This window comes from Falco rusticolus, chromosome 12 (assembly GCF_015220075.1).
Source record: "Falco rusticolus isolate bFalRus1 chromosome 12, bFalRus1.pri, whole genome shotgun sequence".
NCBI classification, from domain to species: Eukaryota; Metazoa; Chordata; class Aves; order Falconiformes; family Falconidae; genus Falco; species Falco rusticolus.
Genome location: NC_051198.1, coordinates 1,901,145 through 1,916,539, shown reverse-complemented (window position 1 = coordinate 1,916,539; position 15,395 = coordinate 1,901,145). Strand labels below are relative to the sequence as shown.

The window sequence follows — 15,395 nt, the reverse complement described above, 5'->3', positions numbered from 1 at the left end:
ACTGTATTGACTGCACCAACCTCCCACCAAGACAAAAAGATTTGCAAGACCAAACCTGTAAACAGCAAGCCTATTTACACAGATCTGTCACATGGCCTACACAGCTTGTTTTAAAGTTTCTAGTTTGAAATAAAAGTAATCAGCACCTGCACAGCTGCTTCTTAGAACTCTTCTGAACTGTGAACAATGCACCGGCAAAAATTTTGTTATTGGGTAGATTAAGGAAGTTTCACTTGGAACAAAGCAATAGTTGTATATTCTTTGATTCAGAGAAAGTCATGGGATCGATGTGCTGTTCAGGAGGTAACAAAATGCAGAAACCAATTATGGCTAACACGAGCCTTATTCCAAAACCACTTTGTTGTCCTTTACCTTAATCATCAACACTTTTTTATGAATGCAGCAGGCTACCAGTACCTATTACATGCAATCATAGACTATCTCGAGTTGGAAGGGACCCATAAGGATCATCAAGTCCAACTCCTTACTGGCTATTAGGCCAACTTAACACTGTCCGGAGGTACAGTTCACAAGTTGATGCATAGGAAATGGATACAAACTGCTCAATAACCACTTTATTACCGGCCTATTCACTTAATAATCTTAACTATCCTCCTCAGTGCTGCTAGCCCATTTTCCATTTATCCCAAGGTCACTTACGTAGTGGTCACATCTCAAAAAATACATCACACAGACTGCTTCCCCCCCCCCGCCCCCCATTTGCTCCCAAAGAACTTCAGCCTACTCCAGCAACACCATGACCCATTTCTTGAACTATCATTGCAAAACTTTTTAGAGTATATACAAAGGAGAAAGGAGGAATCCAAAAGCTCTAGTAGCTAACGTCAGGCTCCAGCAATGTTCACAAAAGCCAGCTCTAGTCTAGCAAGCCTTAGCATCCCCCAGCTTCTCTGGCAGAGAGAAGGAGGCTCCTCTGAAGTGGATGGAAGAGAGATGAACCTAACACAGATGTGCAGATTTCTTAAAAAAGGTGTTCTATCTCCACTTCATAGAAGAGAAATAAAGAGCATTAGCTCTCTGATTTAAATCTAGTCCTTGCTAAAGTTTCCAGTCACAATATGAAGTATCAAATTTTCATTTGAAATTAATTGGAAACATTTATTTTGAGATCTGTGATACAATTTATATTCAAAATTCTATGTTCAAAAGAGTCCCATATCCAAAAGAATCCCCCCCCCCAATTGTAATTACATTCTGAATAGCATGACATGTGGTATAGAAACCAATTCATTAAATGAAGACGTGGGAAATAAAGAGGAGGAAAGTGCCATGCACCTAAAAAACAGTGACAATGCACAAAAGACAGTGGCATTTCTTTTTAACACCATTATTTAGCAACATTAACCACTCAAAAATCTTACTGAGTGTCAAAGAGCAGAGTTTCATATCCTGAGCCCATGTCCAATAATCTCAATCTTCTAAAAATATCCAGGAAGGCTCTGTGCAAGCGTCTGGATAAGCAACTTTTCTATCATTATCAATGTCATGTCTATGTTAAACTTTAGTGCACAATCCCTTTCTATTTCTTTCAGGTGGCTCTATCCAAAGAGATGCATCTAGCAAATTTCCTGAAACAGCATTACCTGAACAAGTTCTGGTAAAACCTTTTGTGAAAACATACCACTTAAGGAAGACATGTATCTATTACTAGGTAATAAAGTTCTCTGGGGTACATTTCTTTTTAAAATGTTTAATGAATTATTACTTGTTTACCCAATTAATGATACTTACCTGCCAGACCTATGGTGTTACATTAAACTAACATGCTTCTAAGAAGAGAAAGCAATATTCCTGTTTGTGATTTTAGTGGGCTACCTGCTTTAAGCACCTTTTGCAAAATGCAGTTTTCCACAACCACGTAGCTCAGGGGCAATTCTTTAAAAACTGTTTCCTGGATTAAGACGTAAAATAGCCACTACAGGCCAAAACTAGAGTATGTCTTTAAGATTAGTCCGACAGAAGTAATTCTGGGTTAGATCCTCATTTGTACAACACCATTACATTCTTATGCCACAGATCAGGACTACAGGTGCTGGAACGCAACTTACATAGCCAACCCTAAGGCAACCACACTGAAGGTGTCAGCTGCACAGACGCAGGGAAAACACAGGTACAGTCTTACGGTTTAGTGCAAGGCCACCTCCAGATGCTTAACCAAACAGCCAAGAGAACTCTCTGGCAAAAGACATTGACAGTATTTACCTCTTGGGAAAGAGGGATTGCATTATAAGCAGTCTTACAAGGAATATAGCACAGAGCTGCCCATCCTTAAGGCAGCTTGTCAAACTGCGATGGTTGTATCTAATTCCCAGATGTAATCAAGTCTCTTCTGTCTGACAAGCAAAAGTTTTAAAATGGCTCTTTCAACAAGAGACAGTTTTCCTAAAGGCTCAATGCAATATCCTTTTAGACATCTGTGGCCTCCTCCTCTTGTCAGGTATTTTTAAAAAAATGCAAACCTCAAAGTAGTGGAGCCAGTCCACACGCAGTAGTCACTGGACCTGCGTAAGACCTTGGATCAGGAGCATAATTGCACATTTCAAACTTGTTTTACAGCTGCTAATAGAAAGAGTAGCTTCATTGAACAGCATTTCAATGAATGTTTTTAAAAAAAAAAGTATCATTTCTAAACATCTCGGAATCCTAGAGGGATCAGGTTTCTGCTATAGACCTACTGCTAAAATCTTGTTTAAATGCAGCCACACTAATACATACTCAAGACCAGTGTAAACAGGACCAAAGAGCTGGCCCTGTTAGTGCAACTTGTCACATACATATCATCATCCTTCTTATATTCTGACAGATAAAAGGCCAAAAAGAAAGCTCAGCTTCTACTTAATCATAGACACCAGCATTTGAAGAACTAAGCCAGAAGTTCCTTGAGATGCTTTATGAATAGTATTCAAAAAATAAAGATATGAAAGAAAAAATGAAGGAAATTTAACATGTTTTCTGGTCAGACAGAAGCTGGCAGTGACTAACCTTTTGTTAAACACAGCTTAAGATAGAAGGAAGTATGGTCTGATTAGTCAGGGCGACAGGAAAAAATACTCTAACCTTAATTGCAAGTAAAGCTGTAATAAACTGAAGGGATATTTTAGTGTTTCTCTCTTTTTACTATAGTTAACTTAAATAATTTCTAGAATTAACAGCATTACTTTTAAAAAAAAAAGAGCGGGGAAAATATTATACTGTATCCTGAACTCTTCAGTTCAGCTTATCTTGGCCTAAACTGTTATAGATAACCTTACTTTGCAATTAATATTTGCAAGTAATGTTACTACTAAAGACAGTACAAGAGTAAGTGACACTTGCAATTTTTATCCCTGCATATGGAAGACAATTTCTGAAGATGAGGAAGCAGATGTTTTGCATAAATACACGTCCAATTTTGATGTAGATGCATCAATATTAGTATGCCTATACATCAACTATATTACTAGTCTGTAACTTTCATGTAGGATTATTGCTTGAATGTGCAGGTCTGCTAAAAATAATGAAGGTGCTCAAAATTCCCGGTAAAAATTCAGTAACACCTTTTGTAACAAGGAGTGTCAAGCAACCAAAATTAAGGGGTTGCTATATCTCTCTCAGAGTATAGTTTATTTCATATTCTATTTCAATACCATAGGTTCAGTGTATTCCAATCCATCTGTCACAAAACAAAGAACAGGCTTCAGTGCCAGCATCAAGAGAAATTATATCACCAAGATACAGCATACCAAAGTTCATTATACTGTTAGGCTGTTTAAAGAAACTTGATGCATTTTATATTAAAACCACATTAGTACACACAAAATACCTCAAGAATTCTGAAATCTGAATGTGGATAGCAACACAACACACCAACATTTGGAATCAACACGTCCATCTCTGACTGTGGAGTTGAGTCACTACGCTGTAAGTGGGACTGCACCGGTAAGCGCAAAAAGCTCAGGAGGTTGCAAAAGCCAGTGTACAACTCACTATATACATCACCACTATGCAGTGTCACGCAAACAGCAACACCTCCTTGCTTCGTTTGAGTAATACACCATCATTAAGTTGCTCTTAACAACTTTCACAATTTTGTTCAGAACATAACATAGAAGTGAGGTGAAAACTAAACCAGTAACTTTTCTTTCCAGCATATTTGCATAATGCCTATAACCCTTTCCCTGCACTACCAATGACCCCAGCCAAAAGCACTGTGATGTTCTTCCCGGGGTGCACCCAATGCCACTGTCCCCGGAAACACAGCAGGGTTCAACGGTGTCTCCTTTAGAGATCCCATGGGTTGGTTCATCGCGTCAGTCTTCAAGACAGACATAAACATATGGTTTATACTTGGCCTTAAGTTCAGGCCTACCTAAAGCTTTGGAGGTCTCATTCCAAGTCCATTATAAATACCACCTCTAAAGAACAATTCAACATGTGTTAAGACAGAAACTCTGGACAACTAAATGTCCTTGGGGTGGAAATGCATGTCATGAAAAACAAGCTGCTATTCCAAAGAAGAGACTTTAAGCGGGAAAAAAAGTAGGCATTTTTGCTGTTCACCAAGGTTCCTAAAAGCCTGAGCAGTAGGCAAGTGAGCAGAAAACTTCTGAAGACCTTAACACCCCTCCTACTTTTGCAGAGGAACATTCAAACCCTTGGAGCTGTAGAAAGCACATAGATGCCAGCCACAAGCCTAGTACTAAAGTCATGGAGGATACTTCATAGAATATTTATGGTACCTGAAAACAGTGCCAGCAGTTTGTCCTTCTACAGAGATGTTTCAGAAGTACTCCTACAAATATTGCTGCAGTTCTTCTTATCCAAGACTTTTTTAAAAAAATAAGTAACAGCCTCCACAAACTGAAAACCCTGTTTCTATTCCTAAATATACTACAGCAAAAGAGCTTTCTTCTGCAATGCAGTACAAAACCAAAACACTCTCTCTTCTAGTTTCACCAAAGGAAGTGCAGGCCTTGTGTCCTTGAGGAAAAGCCCAAAGCCTGGCCTACAGCAACTTGCACCTCCTCATCTGAAAAATCCTAGTTGCCAGTCTGCATGGTGAATATGTTGGAAGGATGCTTGCAGCCCCTACCAGACACAACTTTTTCTTGAGATACCCAGTTATGAACAAGTTATTACAGGCAAAAGTATGAATTTTTAATCCTAATTGCTGAAATACACAATAGTATTTTTCCATTAAGTGTTAAAAGAGAGATATGATTCTTCCTGCAAAATCCTAATCAAGACTTGGAAGAAACTGCGTGTCTGGAAATTGCCTAGGTAAATCTATCTGACATCTATTTAGTCAGTAAGAAAGATACAAATAATAGTTCATAGAGGTTGATCTTTTCTGTCCTACAAGATACATTTTATAAACTTCTGTAAAAATTACAATTTGTATACTTTTGCAGGAATTTTTATAGTAGAAAATGGTAATATAAAACTAACCTCTAAGTTCCCCCCACCCCTATACTTCTAATAAAAAAGATAATTTGGTTATTCATATCAAAATGTTTTCCATGAGTTTTCATCCTGTTAAAACAGCAATTATACACCACTACCTGATAAAATTAAAATAAAAACCGCAAAGACTTGCAGATAGCTAATGCAGAGCAAATGTGTAAAAAAAAAAAAAAAAAAAAAGTTTAATTTTTTTAAGATACTGTAAGCAGTGAAGGGGCAGGGGTAAGGTGAAATAATGTGACAGAGAAATCTCTAACTGCAAAATACCAATATAAGACTAACACATACGAAAACGCTGATATTTAATAAGCTAGATACTCAGTTCTGCGTGTTAATGAGTTTATTCATGGAAATCCAATAAGAAATTTAATATATTATCTGATACAGACTTAACCACTTGTCTTTTTCAGCTGTGAAAAGCTAAAATCATAATAAAGATCCAAACATTTTCTACAGAGCAATGCAAGTACTTCCTGTTTTGTTGGACATGGTAATTTCTTTTCCATTTTGAAAATGAGTTAAATCAATTTGATTATTTGAATGTTCAAAATTCTAATTGTGATTTTTAATAATAAACATATTTTCAGTTGTCCAAACAAGCAAGCGAGCTGTGGCTGGACAAGCAATAGATCTTACTTATTCTTCTGCTACCATACCTGACCCATCCCCTACCACTGGGATTCATGTGGACTGGTCTGCTGAAATACTGCAGTTAAAGGACAGCTGTTCTCCCAGACATATTGCTGCAAACGCCTGCTGAGTTTCTCTACACTTTTAACTCATCTATGCATTTTTAAGATAACATTCAATAAGATACTCTAACTATATATTCCAACATGTCTGATGCATTAATATGGATATTTAAGAAACAAATATTTATAGCTGCTCATGCCCCAGAAAAGACTTAAAATCTAAATGCAGCACAGCAATGAGGCAGAGCAAAAAGTGGCCACCAGAATTTCATGAAAAAAATGGCATTTTCCCCTTTTTTCTTTTGAGATGGAAAGCAAAAGAAGCAATAAGCTGATTAGATGAGTTTTTATGGGGGATTAATTTCTCAAATATGAAACTCTTAACAACCTACTGTCTCAAACCAGTTCCCAAAGCACCTTAGTGTACGTGGATCTCACATTCTGCTTCGCCCTAGCTGTTCCAAAGTCCTTTCAAGTTTTAATGGCTTTGCACAGGAACTTGCATAGCATTCACATAAGAAACAGGTCTGGAATTTCTGTTGTTGAAAACCTCCGACTGCTTCATTGCTATTTTGCTATCTTTTAGGTCACTACATTTCAGAAGTCCTGTATGTCCACCTTCTGTGAAGGTTTAGCACAAGCCACAAGCAGTACAGTCTTCCATGCACTTATAACCACAGCAACTTGAGCTTCGTTCTGTAGCAAACAAGTGCTGTCATTTACCATCCAAGTGGTGGCAACTAAACATAAATTCAAAGTATTTTAGATCCCTTCAAGTAAGCACGACCCTATAACCAGAAATATTATAATACACAATTCTAAGTAAAAATATTAAAGTATAGTTTAGATATTTTAACTCTGAGGTTTTGATTTGCATACCTCTGCCATCAATTTACTTACTCCAAAATTTGATTTACTACAGCCAACAATATATGACATTGCTTCAAGCATCGTATTTCTTTTTTCCAAGCTGCAGAAAGTCAGGAAAACGTGCAGTCATGTTCCAATATGCATCCTGTCTCCTGAAACAATCGCTCCAAAGAACAAACCAGGCCTCTAGTCACTCTCACAGCCCAGTAAATCTAATCACCACTGGCACATCCACATTTTTAATCTCAATCTGTCAGCACAGTGGAACATCCCCCCCCAGCATACTTACAGCAGTATTCCGATAAATCCGACATTGCTATTACATTGTAAGCAGCCTTAGACAAACAACATGCTTTGGTATCCACAGATAAGAGGATGGCTTTCCAGGTACCATGCCCAGGCAGCAAACACTGCAGAGAGATCTGAGAAAGGGAACGGTCTCTTGTGGCACTCTGCCTCACCAGTGACTTGCCTGAAGGCAACTGGAATGCAAAATGTGCTTCTGTAAGTGTGTAACACTACAACAGATAACAGAAGAAACTGAGGTAGGTGAAGTCTTCAATATGCTGTCAAAGGTGTTCTCTCAGTAAGTTTCGACATATTCAGGAATACTGATCAATACTGCAAAATTTCTTAGAACTACAAGAACAGGGTCATATGATATAACTTTATTATAACACCACTGGAAAATTTTCTCACAGTTAGGAACCTCTGTTTGCAAATGAATTCTGTAAAAATAAATAAAATCAACTGTATTTTGAATTATACTGGAAAGTGTATCAGCTGGTTATATTTTTATTCTTGATGTTTTCCATGGCAAGATTTTTTGGCTTTCACATGCAGAAATTGTAGAAAAATTAGAGGAAAGAACTGCCTCTATTCAATATTTCATCAAGATTAAAAAAGAGGAGTGATCTAATTGCTTGCTGCTATAGAAGTAATACTATAGAAGTAAGAAAACCTACTGTTCTTTTGAAAGTGTTCAATTACTGTCAAAACTAACGATCCAGTCTTGCAAGTGGTAATGCTAAACATAGATCCTACACTTGCATGAATTCCATTGAAGGTGGTGACACTGCATGAATTGCAAGATTCTCATTAATACATCAACCTAACAGCCATTATGATGAGCTGCTGCAAAAGGCCATTTTTACTCAAGAAGGAAACAATCCCCATATGGTAATATTACAGCTTCTGATACCTAATCCTGCCAAGCACGAATGACTGAATTCAGTGAAAATCAGTTACACGCACAACGATACGGCTACATGACACTTTCCACATTAAAACGTGGCAATAGCTATGCTTTTACCTAGCTATTACACGTTAGCTATGATGCTTCAGCTAGATCACCTTTCCAGAACAATCAAATGTAGAACTACCGTGCAAGACACTTCACGATTGCTTTGTAGCCTGTAACACAGACTGTCGGGTAAACTGTAGGGCTCACAGCTCAGAGAAAGGAGGAGCATTCTGACCATCACCACCCCAGAGCTGCCAGGCTGCACTCAAGAATCAAAGATTTTCACTCAAAAATTTTAATTTTTATTTTTTTTTTAAAGAGGAAGGGAGAAGAACAGGGTGTATTTCATGATCTGATTATAAAGTAAACTTCATAAATGACATGACTTTTTATTCTCTAAACAAAATGCATTGGCAGACTTCAGAGACTGGAGCCAACTCTATTCATTTCAACTACGTGTTGATCCAAAGTAAGGACATATAACGACAGTACTTGTTAATCAATAGCATGAACTAAGTAACATGCAAAAAGAACTGTATTATATGGCTGGAAATAACAAAAGAGTCACAGAACACTTTAGGTTGAAGGAGAACTCTGGAGGATAGCCAGTCCAACCCCTCCACAAAGCAGGGCTCACTTCAAAGCTAATTCGGGTAGTTCAGGACCTCATCTCATCCTGAAGTTAAAAGGAGGAAGAACTTGGAAGCACAACACCTTGCAGTGGCTTTGCACAGAAAACAGATGCTTCAGAGCTCTCCTGTTCGTACTCTGAACCTCCACCTTATTAGCTGAGTGCATAGGTCAAGTTCTTTATACAAACAGAACTTGTTTTTCAAATACAAATTTTGGGAAAAAAAAATGGTATTTCTCCATTAATCCCATACATTCTGGTCTACCTTAGGCCAAACTAAATTATGTCCAACTGCATTATCTTGATACAAAAACAAGAGGCAGAACTATTTATCTTGTGAAAACACATTGAACATCTGACCTTTTCACCAAGGACAAATATCCACTTTCATGATTTTAATAAATACTTCAAGGTAATACACAGGTTCTCAACTCTCTGAATTATGGGTTCATCTAGGGTTTTTTTCCACAAAATAGTATTCACTGAAACCTTTCAACACAGAAATGGCTAATGGCAGTCCTCAGAAGGGAAGATCTTCCCACTTCAAGGTCTTCCAGTCTTCCTGATTTTGCGGTATTTTGCAAAATCTGCAAGGTTTCTTTTTTTAAATGGTGTTTCAAATCTCTTTAGAAATTACAACATGTTGGACTGCGAATGTAAGCCCTGCTGTTTAGAAGCTGGTCTCAGGCAAGCAAATACCAACAAAACCAGAAAAATTGAATAAGTACATTCATCCCATTCATCTCAATTGGATGAGAGCTGTGAAGCCGAAAATATGAGAATTTAAATTCCCGCATTTATTAGCCATACCACATAACCACACAAGGAACCATCTACTTAAAAGTGCTTACAGTGATGGGATATCGCATCAATAAGGACTGCAAAGTGCATCAACAGCAAAGGAGGCAAACAAATGGTTGCAAACAATAGAATATTCTAGCAGTATTTTGGAGATTCTCTACTTCCTTAAATCCCATGCGACAGCAACATTTCTCAGCCACTAAAAGGTGAAATTAACTGTTATTTGGGTCCTGCTCATGCTCTCTGGACCCAAATGTTTCATCCTTTATAGAAACTACAGTTGTCCTACAGAATTTTGATCTCATTGCATATCAGAAACCAAACTCATCTTTCCAAAGCATTAGTTGGACATACAGCGAGTCCCTCAAAACACCTCCTAGCCTGAAGAGGTGGTTGCTAGTTTTCTTTAAAGAGAACAGGCATAGGCAGTATCGAAGTACAAATATCAGAATCCGATATTCTTTCTATTCCCATGGTACATTCTAAATGTGACGCTGCCAAAAGCAGTCACCTAATATGAGATGTCCTAAAATAAACAGCTAAAATACTCATTCTTCTCTGAAGGTCTGGAGCAGCTGAGTGTCTATATAAACAGCCTTTTGGAACTGATAATACCTTTGAAACCAGAACAAACTTTTACAAACATCCACCGTACTTCATAAAATGCTACTGCTTTAATACATTATAAAGAGAAGAATGCTATGAGGATACACAGCAGCCACAAGCTCTCACTAGGAAAAGTGGATGGTTTTCTGTAAACAAGGTTCCAGAATGATTACATGGCAGTTATGTGATTTTGCTACTGAGTGTCAAAACTCTGACTTCAGCAGATGTTTCCACAGTACTACCGCACCATGAGTCACCTGGGACTATTCTGGTTTCACATCATCAGGAAAACACTTCATTCATGCTGAATTAGGTGAATAGGGAGGGCAGCAGTTAGCTATGCTCAAAGGAGTATCATTACCACACAACATCCTTTATAAGGATTTTCTAGGTTCAGATTTCTGTCATAAAGTAGTAGATACAACATTCATTTTCTATTTTACAGATGTAAATTTCTGTATTTTGGACAGATGTGTTAAAAGGCTACCTTTTTACTCTGTAACCACATTTTTACTGTGTTTTTTTGTGAGATGCAACAAAAGTAGTATTTCAGTAGGACAACATCATCAATTAAATTCACTTCTTGGGCAGAATTTAAGAGAAAGAGACAAAGAACCGGTCAGACCAGGAGCAAGACCTGGGCATCTGTAGCCATCTTGCACCAGCACGCTTGGGAGTTTTTGGCTGCAGTACAAAAAGCTAAACTTGATTTTGATTTAAATTTTCCAGATTTTATAGATATATAAATATATAAAATAAATAATAATAAAAAATATTAGTTTGACCTGTGTGCCAAATTATTGGCACACTTGTGCTGAGGTTTGCTGAGTGTAAGGTGAGCTACACCTGCCTTCTATAAGACATCAGAATGAGTAAGCCAGGGTCCCAGCTGTGGAAAGGTCAAGGTGCGGGATCCACAATTTTGCAGCACTGTTGAACCAAGACCTTTCCAGTGCATTTCCACACCGAAACAAAGTGCTTTCCTTTTGGTGCAGTGCCATAGAAAACCTTATCTTCTCTCTTAGTGCAACATTTTGAAGCTTTGCTACAAAGATGATGACGATCAACAGTATCTAGAAATTCAGCTTTCACAGACCCTGCTGCTAACAAATCTGAGCTGCTTTGAAACGACAGGTACAAGCTGAGCTGTATGCAGCAAGGAGGGGGTATTCTGCCAGCCCTACATTCTCCTCCCTTCCCTTTAAACCCCACCCCACCCCACCAGCAGAAAAGTCAGCCCCCTTACCTGATAATATCATCGTTGTGCCCGAGGAAGAATTTCTGGCTGTGCTCTCTGGTGTTGTAAACCACGCCGACTCCAGCCACGAAGTAAACCACCTCTTTGCCTGCCGTGTAGTACAGGTTGTTGCGGCACTGGTGACCCCTGTACCCGTAAACCCACTCCAGACGGAGCTGGCATCTAGGAGCTGTCCGATCCGCCATGATAACCAATCCCCTCTCCCCACAAGCACACACAAAACCTAGCGCTGCCCCTCCTTCCCTTAACTCCTTCCCCCTCCAGGGTTTTCCGCTCTCAAACGTTAGCGATCCCTGCCCAGCTGAGAAGCTTCAGGTGGCACCTCCGAGCGACGATCTGAAGTGGAAAACGCATTCGCGGATCAGGTCTGCCGCCGCCGCTGCTCTCGCCGCTGCGCTGCCACCATAATCTGCTGCTGCTGCTGCTGCTGCCCAGGACGAGCAGCTGCCGTTTCCCCGCCGCTGCGCGACCCAGGCAACTTCTTGGGGGAGAAGGGAGATCACAAAAACACACCTACATCAGCAGCAGACAGGGCTTTTTCTTTCCGAAGGCAAAGTAACTTCTGTGCGTCACCACCACCACCTGCCAAAGGCTCTCTGCTGCATCTCCCGTATTGCACCTTCTTGGCTTCCTGCAAAAAGCTTCCTGGGAGCTCTCCTTTTTAAGATAGCTATCTTTGGGTCAAAACTGAAAGACAGAAAACACAAAACCCGTGGTTTTGAATTGCAGAATGCATGTGTATTTCAAATGCAAAGGGACTACTCTGGCGGGGGGCGGGGGGGGGGGGGCACTGTTTGATCCATGCTGTGGCAGTTCTGAGTGGTCTAGGGTCTTTCAAGCCTTTCCAGCAGGATCCAATGCTCTGAGTCCTCGTATGAGATAATATGAGAAGAGAGGATTCATATAGAACATCCAGCATAAACATGGTGATATTACCCCACCTTTCCTTATCCCCCAGCAACCCAACACTTCCTTCTTTTGGAGTCTACAGCAACTAGGTGATTAAAACAGTACTGCGTTTCCCATTTTTCAGTTACAAACCGCTCCAATTTGCCACGAAGCAGCGGGGGCTTGTGTTTTTATTTACTGTCATCCTTTGGAATATTACCAAGGAAAAATTTCCTTTCCTGTCTTCTGCTTTTTCTAAAGCAAGATTTGTATTGTCATTATCAGCTGCGTCAGGTTGCTGCATGTTGTTTGTGATAAGGTATCCAGCGCTTTATAGTATCACTCAACAAGAAACCAATCCCAACCCTCCGGAAACTCGGCCACAACCACAGGGAACAGGACGCTAAAATCAGAGGAGCAAAACCGAAGGCTCATTCATACAGCATAGCGCCAGGGAGAAGGGAAGGATCAACTGCCCGCTAGCAGGCTAACCCCTTTACCTTTCCCCACACAACTTGCCTCACGTTCCCTGTCTGCCCAAACCGAAGAGCAGCGTGTCGATAGCGGCTTACATAAACGGCCACGGCGCCGGCAGCGCTCCCCGGGACGCAGGCAACATAACCCGCAAGCGGCACCACCTGCCCCGAGTGAATTGCGCTCCACACCTGGGGCAAACCTTACAGTAAAACCTGGCATCACGCCCAAAGCCACAGCCGCCACGAGGGTATCGCCTCTCACGGCCCCCGGCCCCTACCGCGATCAGCCTGGCGCTCGCCAGCCGACGCAGCAACGTCCCCGCCCGGGGCGGGCGAGCCGGGCCACCCCCGGCGCCTCAGGGCCGGACACCGCCGGGAGGCGGGAGCGCGCCTCCGCCTCGGCGAGCTGGAGCCCGGCGGGGCGGGCAGCGGCGGCTCCCCCGCCGCCCGACGACAGCCGCCCCTTCCCCGTGCGCACCGGAGGCGGCGGCGCCACAGGCCGGCGCTCCCTCAGCGCGATGAGCGGCAACGGCGGGGCTCAGCCGGGCCGCCGCGGCGCCTCACGGCGGCGCCAGCGCGAGGGCGCAGACTACGACTCCCAGGGCGCCGCGCGGCGAGGCGGCGGGCGGTGGCTCTGGCGGCGGGACGGCTCTGCCGCGGCGGGCGGTGGCCCTGGCGGCGGGCGGTGGCCCTGGCGGCGGGCGGTGGCCCTGGCGGCGGGCGGTGGCCCTGGCGGCGGGACGGCCCTGGCGGCGGGCGGTGGCCCTGGCGGCGGGCGGTGGCTCTGGCGGCGGGACGGCCCTGGCGGCGGGCGGGGGCTCTGGCGGCGGGCGGGGGCTCTGGCGGCGGGCGGGGGCTCTGGCGGCGGGCGGTGGCCCTGGCGGCGGGCGGTGGCCCTGGCGGCGGGCGGTGGCCCTGGCGGCGGGCGGTGGCTCTGGCGGCGGGACGGCCCTGGCGGCGGGCGGGGGCTCTGGCGGCGGGCGGGGGCTCTGGCGGCGGGCGGGGGCTCTGGCGGCGGGCGGTGGCCCTGGCGGCGGGCGGGGGCCCTGGCGGCGGGCGGGGGCCCTGGCGGCGGCCCGGCTGCAACGGGAGCGGCGCGAGCCCTTCCCGCCCGGCGCCCGCCACGCGCGCCCGCCCGCGCGCCGCCGTTCCCGCCGTGCCGAGGGCGCGTCCTGCGGCGGGGGCTGCTCGTGTGCAGGCGTGCGTGGGGTTACCTCGCGCAGGCACTTCCACCGGCGAGCCGAAAAGGAGCGGCAGACGCTGAACGCACCTGCCCCCAGCCCTTCCCTCAGAAGTCGTGCTGCGTATTTACACGGGCCATATGCAAACGCACACGAGAAATCTCATCTTTCTGCTTTTCCTGTTGCAATTGTATCCAAAAGTCTCACAAGAATTTAGGAAAACGAAGGTACAACAAAATGAGTCCATCCTTTCTTTGCAGTCCACATTTTGCTGCATTCACTTGGATTTTCCAGCAGGTCGCTGGGCAAATCGCAGCAGTCACGCAGCCACATACACACCTTGCTCTGTGCGCTCCTGGACTGCCAGCACGGCGATCGTTGTGGCCGAGCTCACAATCCATTACTGCAAAAGCCCTTTTCAAACAGAATGATAACACAGAAAACAGCAAATACATTTACATTCGTGTGCTGATCTCTGCCATTTCAAATCTGTCGGGACAAGTCTTTGATCTTTCATTCATTTCCCTTTGGTAATATGCCAGGTCCTCGGGACTGGCATGCCTGTATAAAAAGACCCTCTTCCAGCAGTCCCTGAGGAACCTAGTCGCAAAGACTTTTAAGGCTGCTGTTTACCGATGTTAAAAGTCAGTTCTGCATGTAATTGGAATGGTTTTAAGAGCTATTTAAAATATTTCACATTCATACAGGGTGCAGCAGTTTCCTGAGTGCCTTTATGATTATCTCCCACTCATTTAGAGAAATAAACTTAGACACTGAAAATTACAGTAATGTGCAATTGCCAAATCAACCCTCTGTCTTGCCTTCTTTTTAGAAAATGTATTTAAAATGATGAATATGTATTTAACTTTTATCATAAAGGAACCCTTTAGGGTTTAAGATACTTCTTTTCTTACAGATTCATTCTTGGAAGAACCTTGTGATGCCCCGGACCACACAAGGGTGCTGGTTTGGGCTGGGATAGAATTCATGTCCTTCACGACAGCGGCTACAGGGCTGTTTTGGATCTGTGCTGGAACAGCGCTGACAACCCAGGGATGTTTCAGTCGCTGCTGGCCAGAATTACACAGAGCCAAGGCCTTTCCTGCCCCTCACCCCACCCCGCCAACACAGAGGCTGGGGGCACACGGAGCTGCGGGGGCACACGGCCAGCCCCAGCTCCCACAGGGTATCCCACACCGTACAGCCTCACGCTCGGCACGTGAAGCCGGGGGGAGGAGGAAGGGGGGGACATTCGGAGCGATGGCGTTTGCCTTCCCAAGTCCCTG

General features: G+C 43.4%; 1 protein-coding gene across 6 annotated transcripts in view; it reads right to left on the bottom strand.

The window, feature by feature from the left end:
• EML6 (EMAP like 6) overlaps positions 1–12,354 on the bottom strand; it is a 120,227-nt gene extending 107,873 nt beyond the window's left edge. For 4 of the 6 annotated variants that reach the window (XM_037404986.1, XM_037404987.1, XM_037404988.1 and 1 more), the window contains exon 1: positions 11,553–12,345. In XM_037404986.1, the coding sequence (XP_037260883.1) occupies positions 11,553–11,749 (197 nt within the window). In that variant the 5' untranslated portion in view covers positions 11,750–12,345. Of the gene's footprint in view, positions 1–11,552 lie in introns of all 6 variants that reach the window. The other 2 variants (XM_037404992.1, XM_037404990.1) reach the window with 2 other exon arrangements.
• Positions 12,355–15,395: the final 3,041 nt, after the last annotated feature.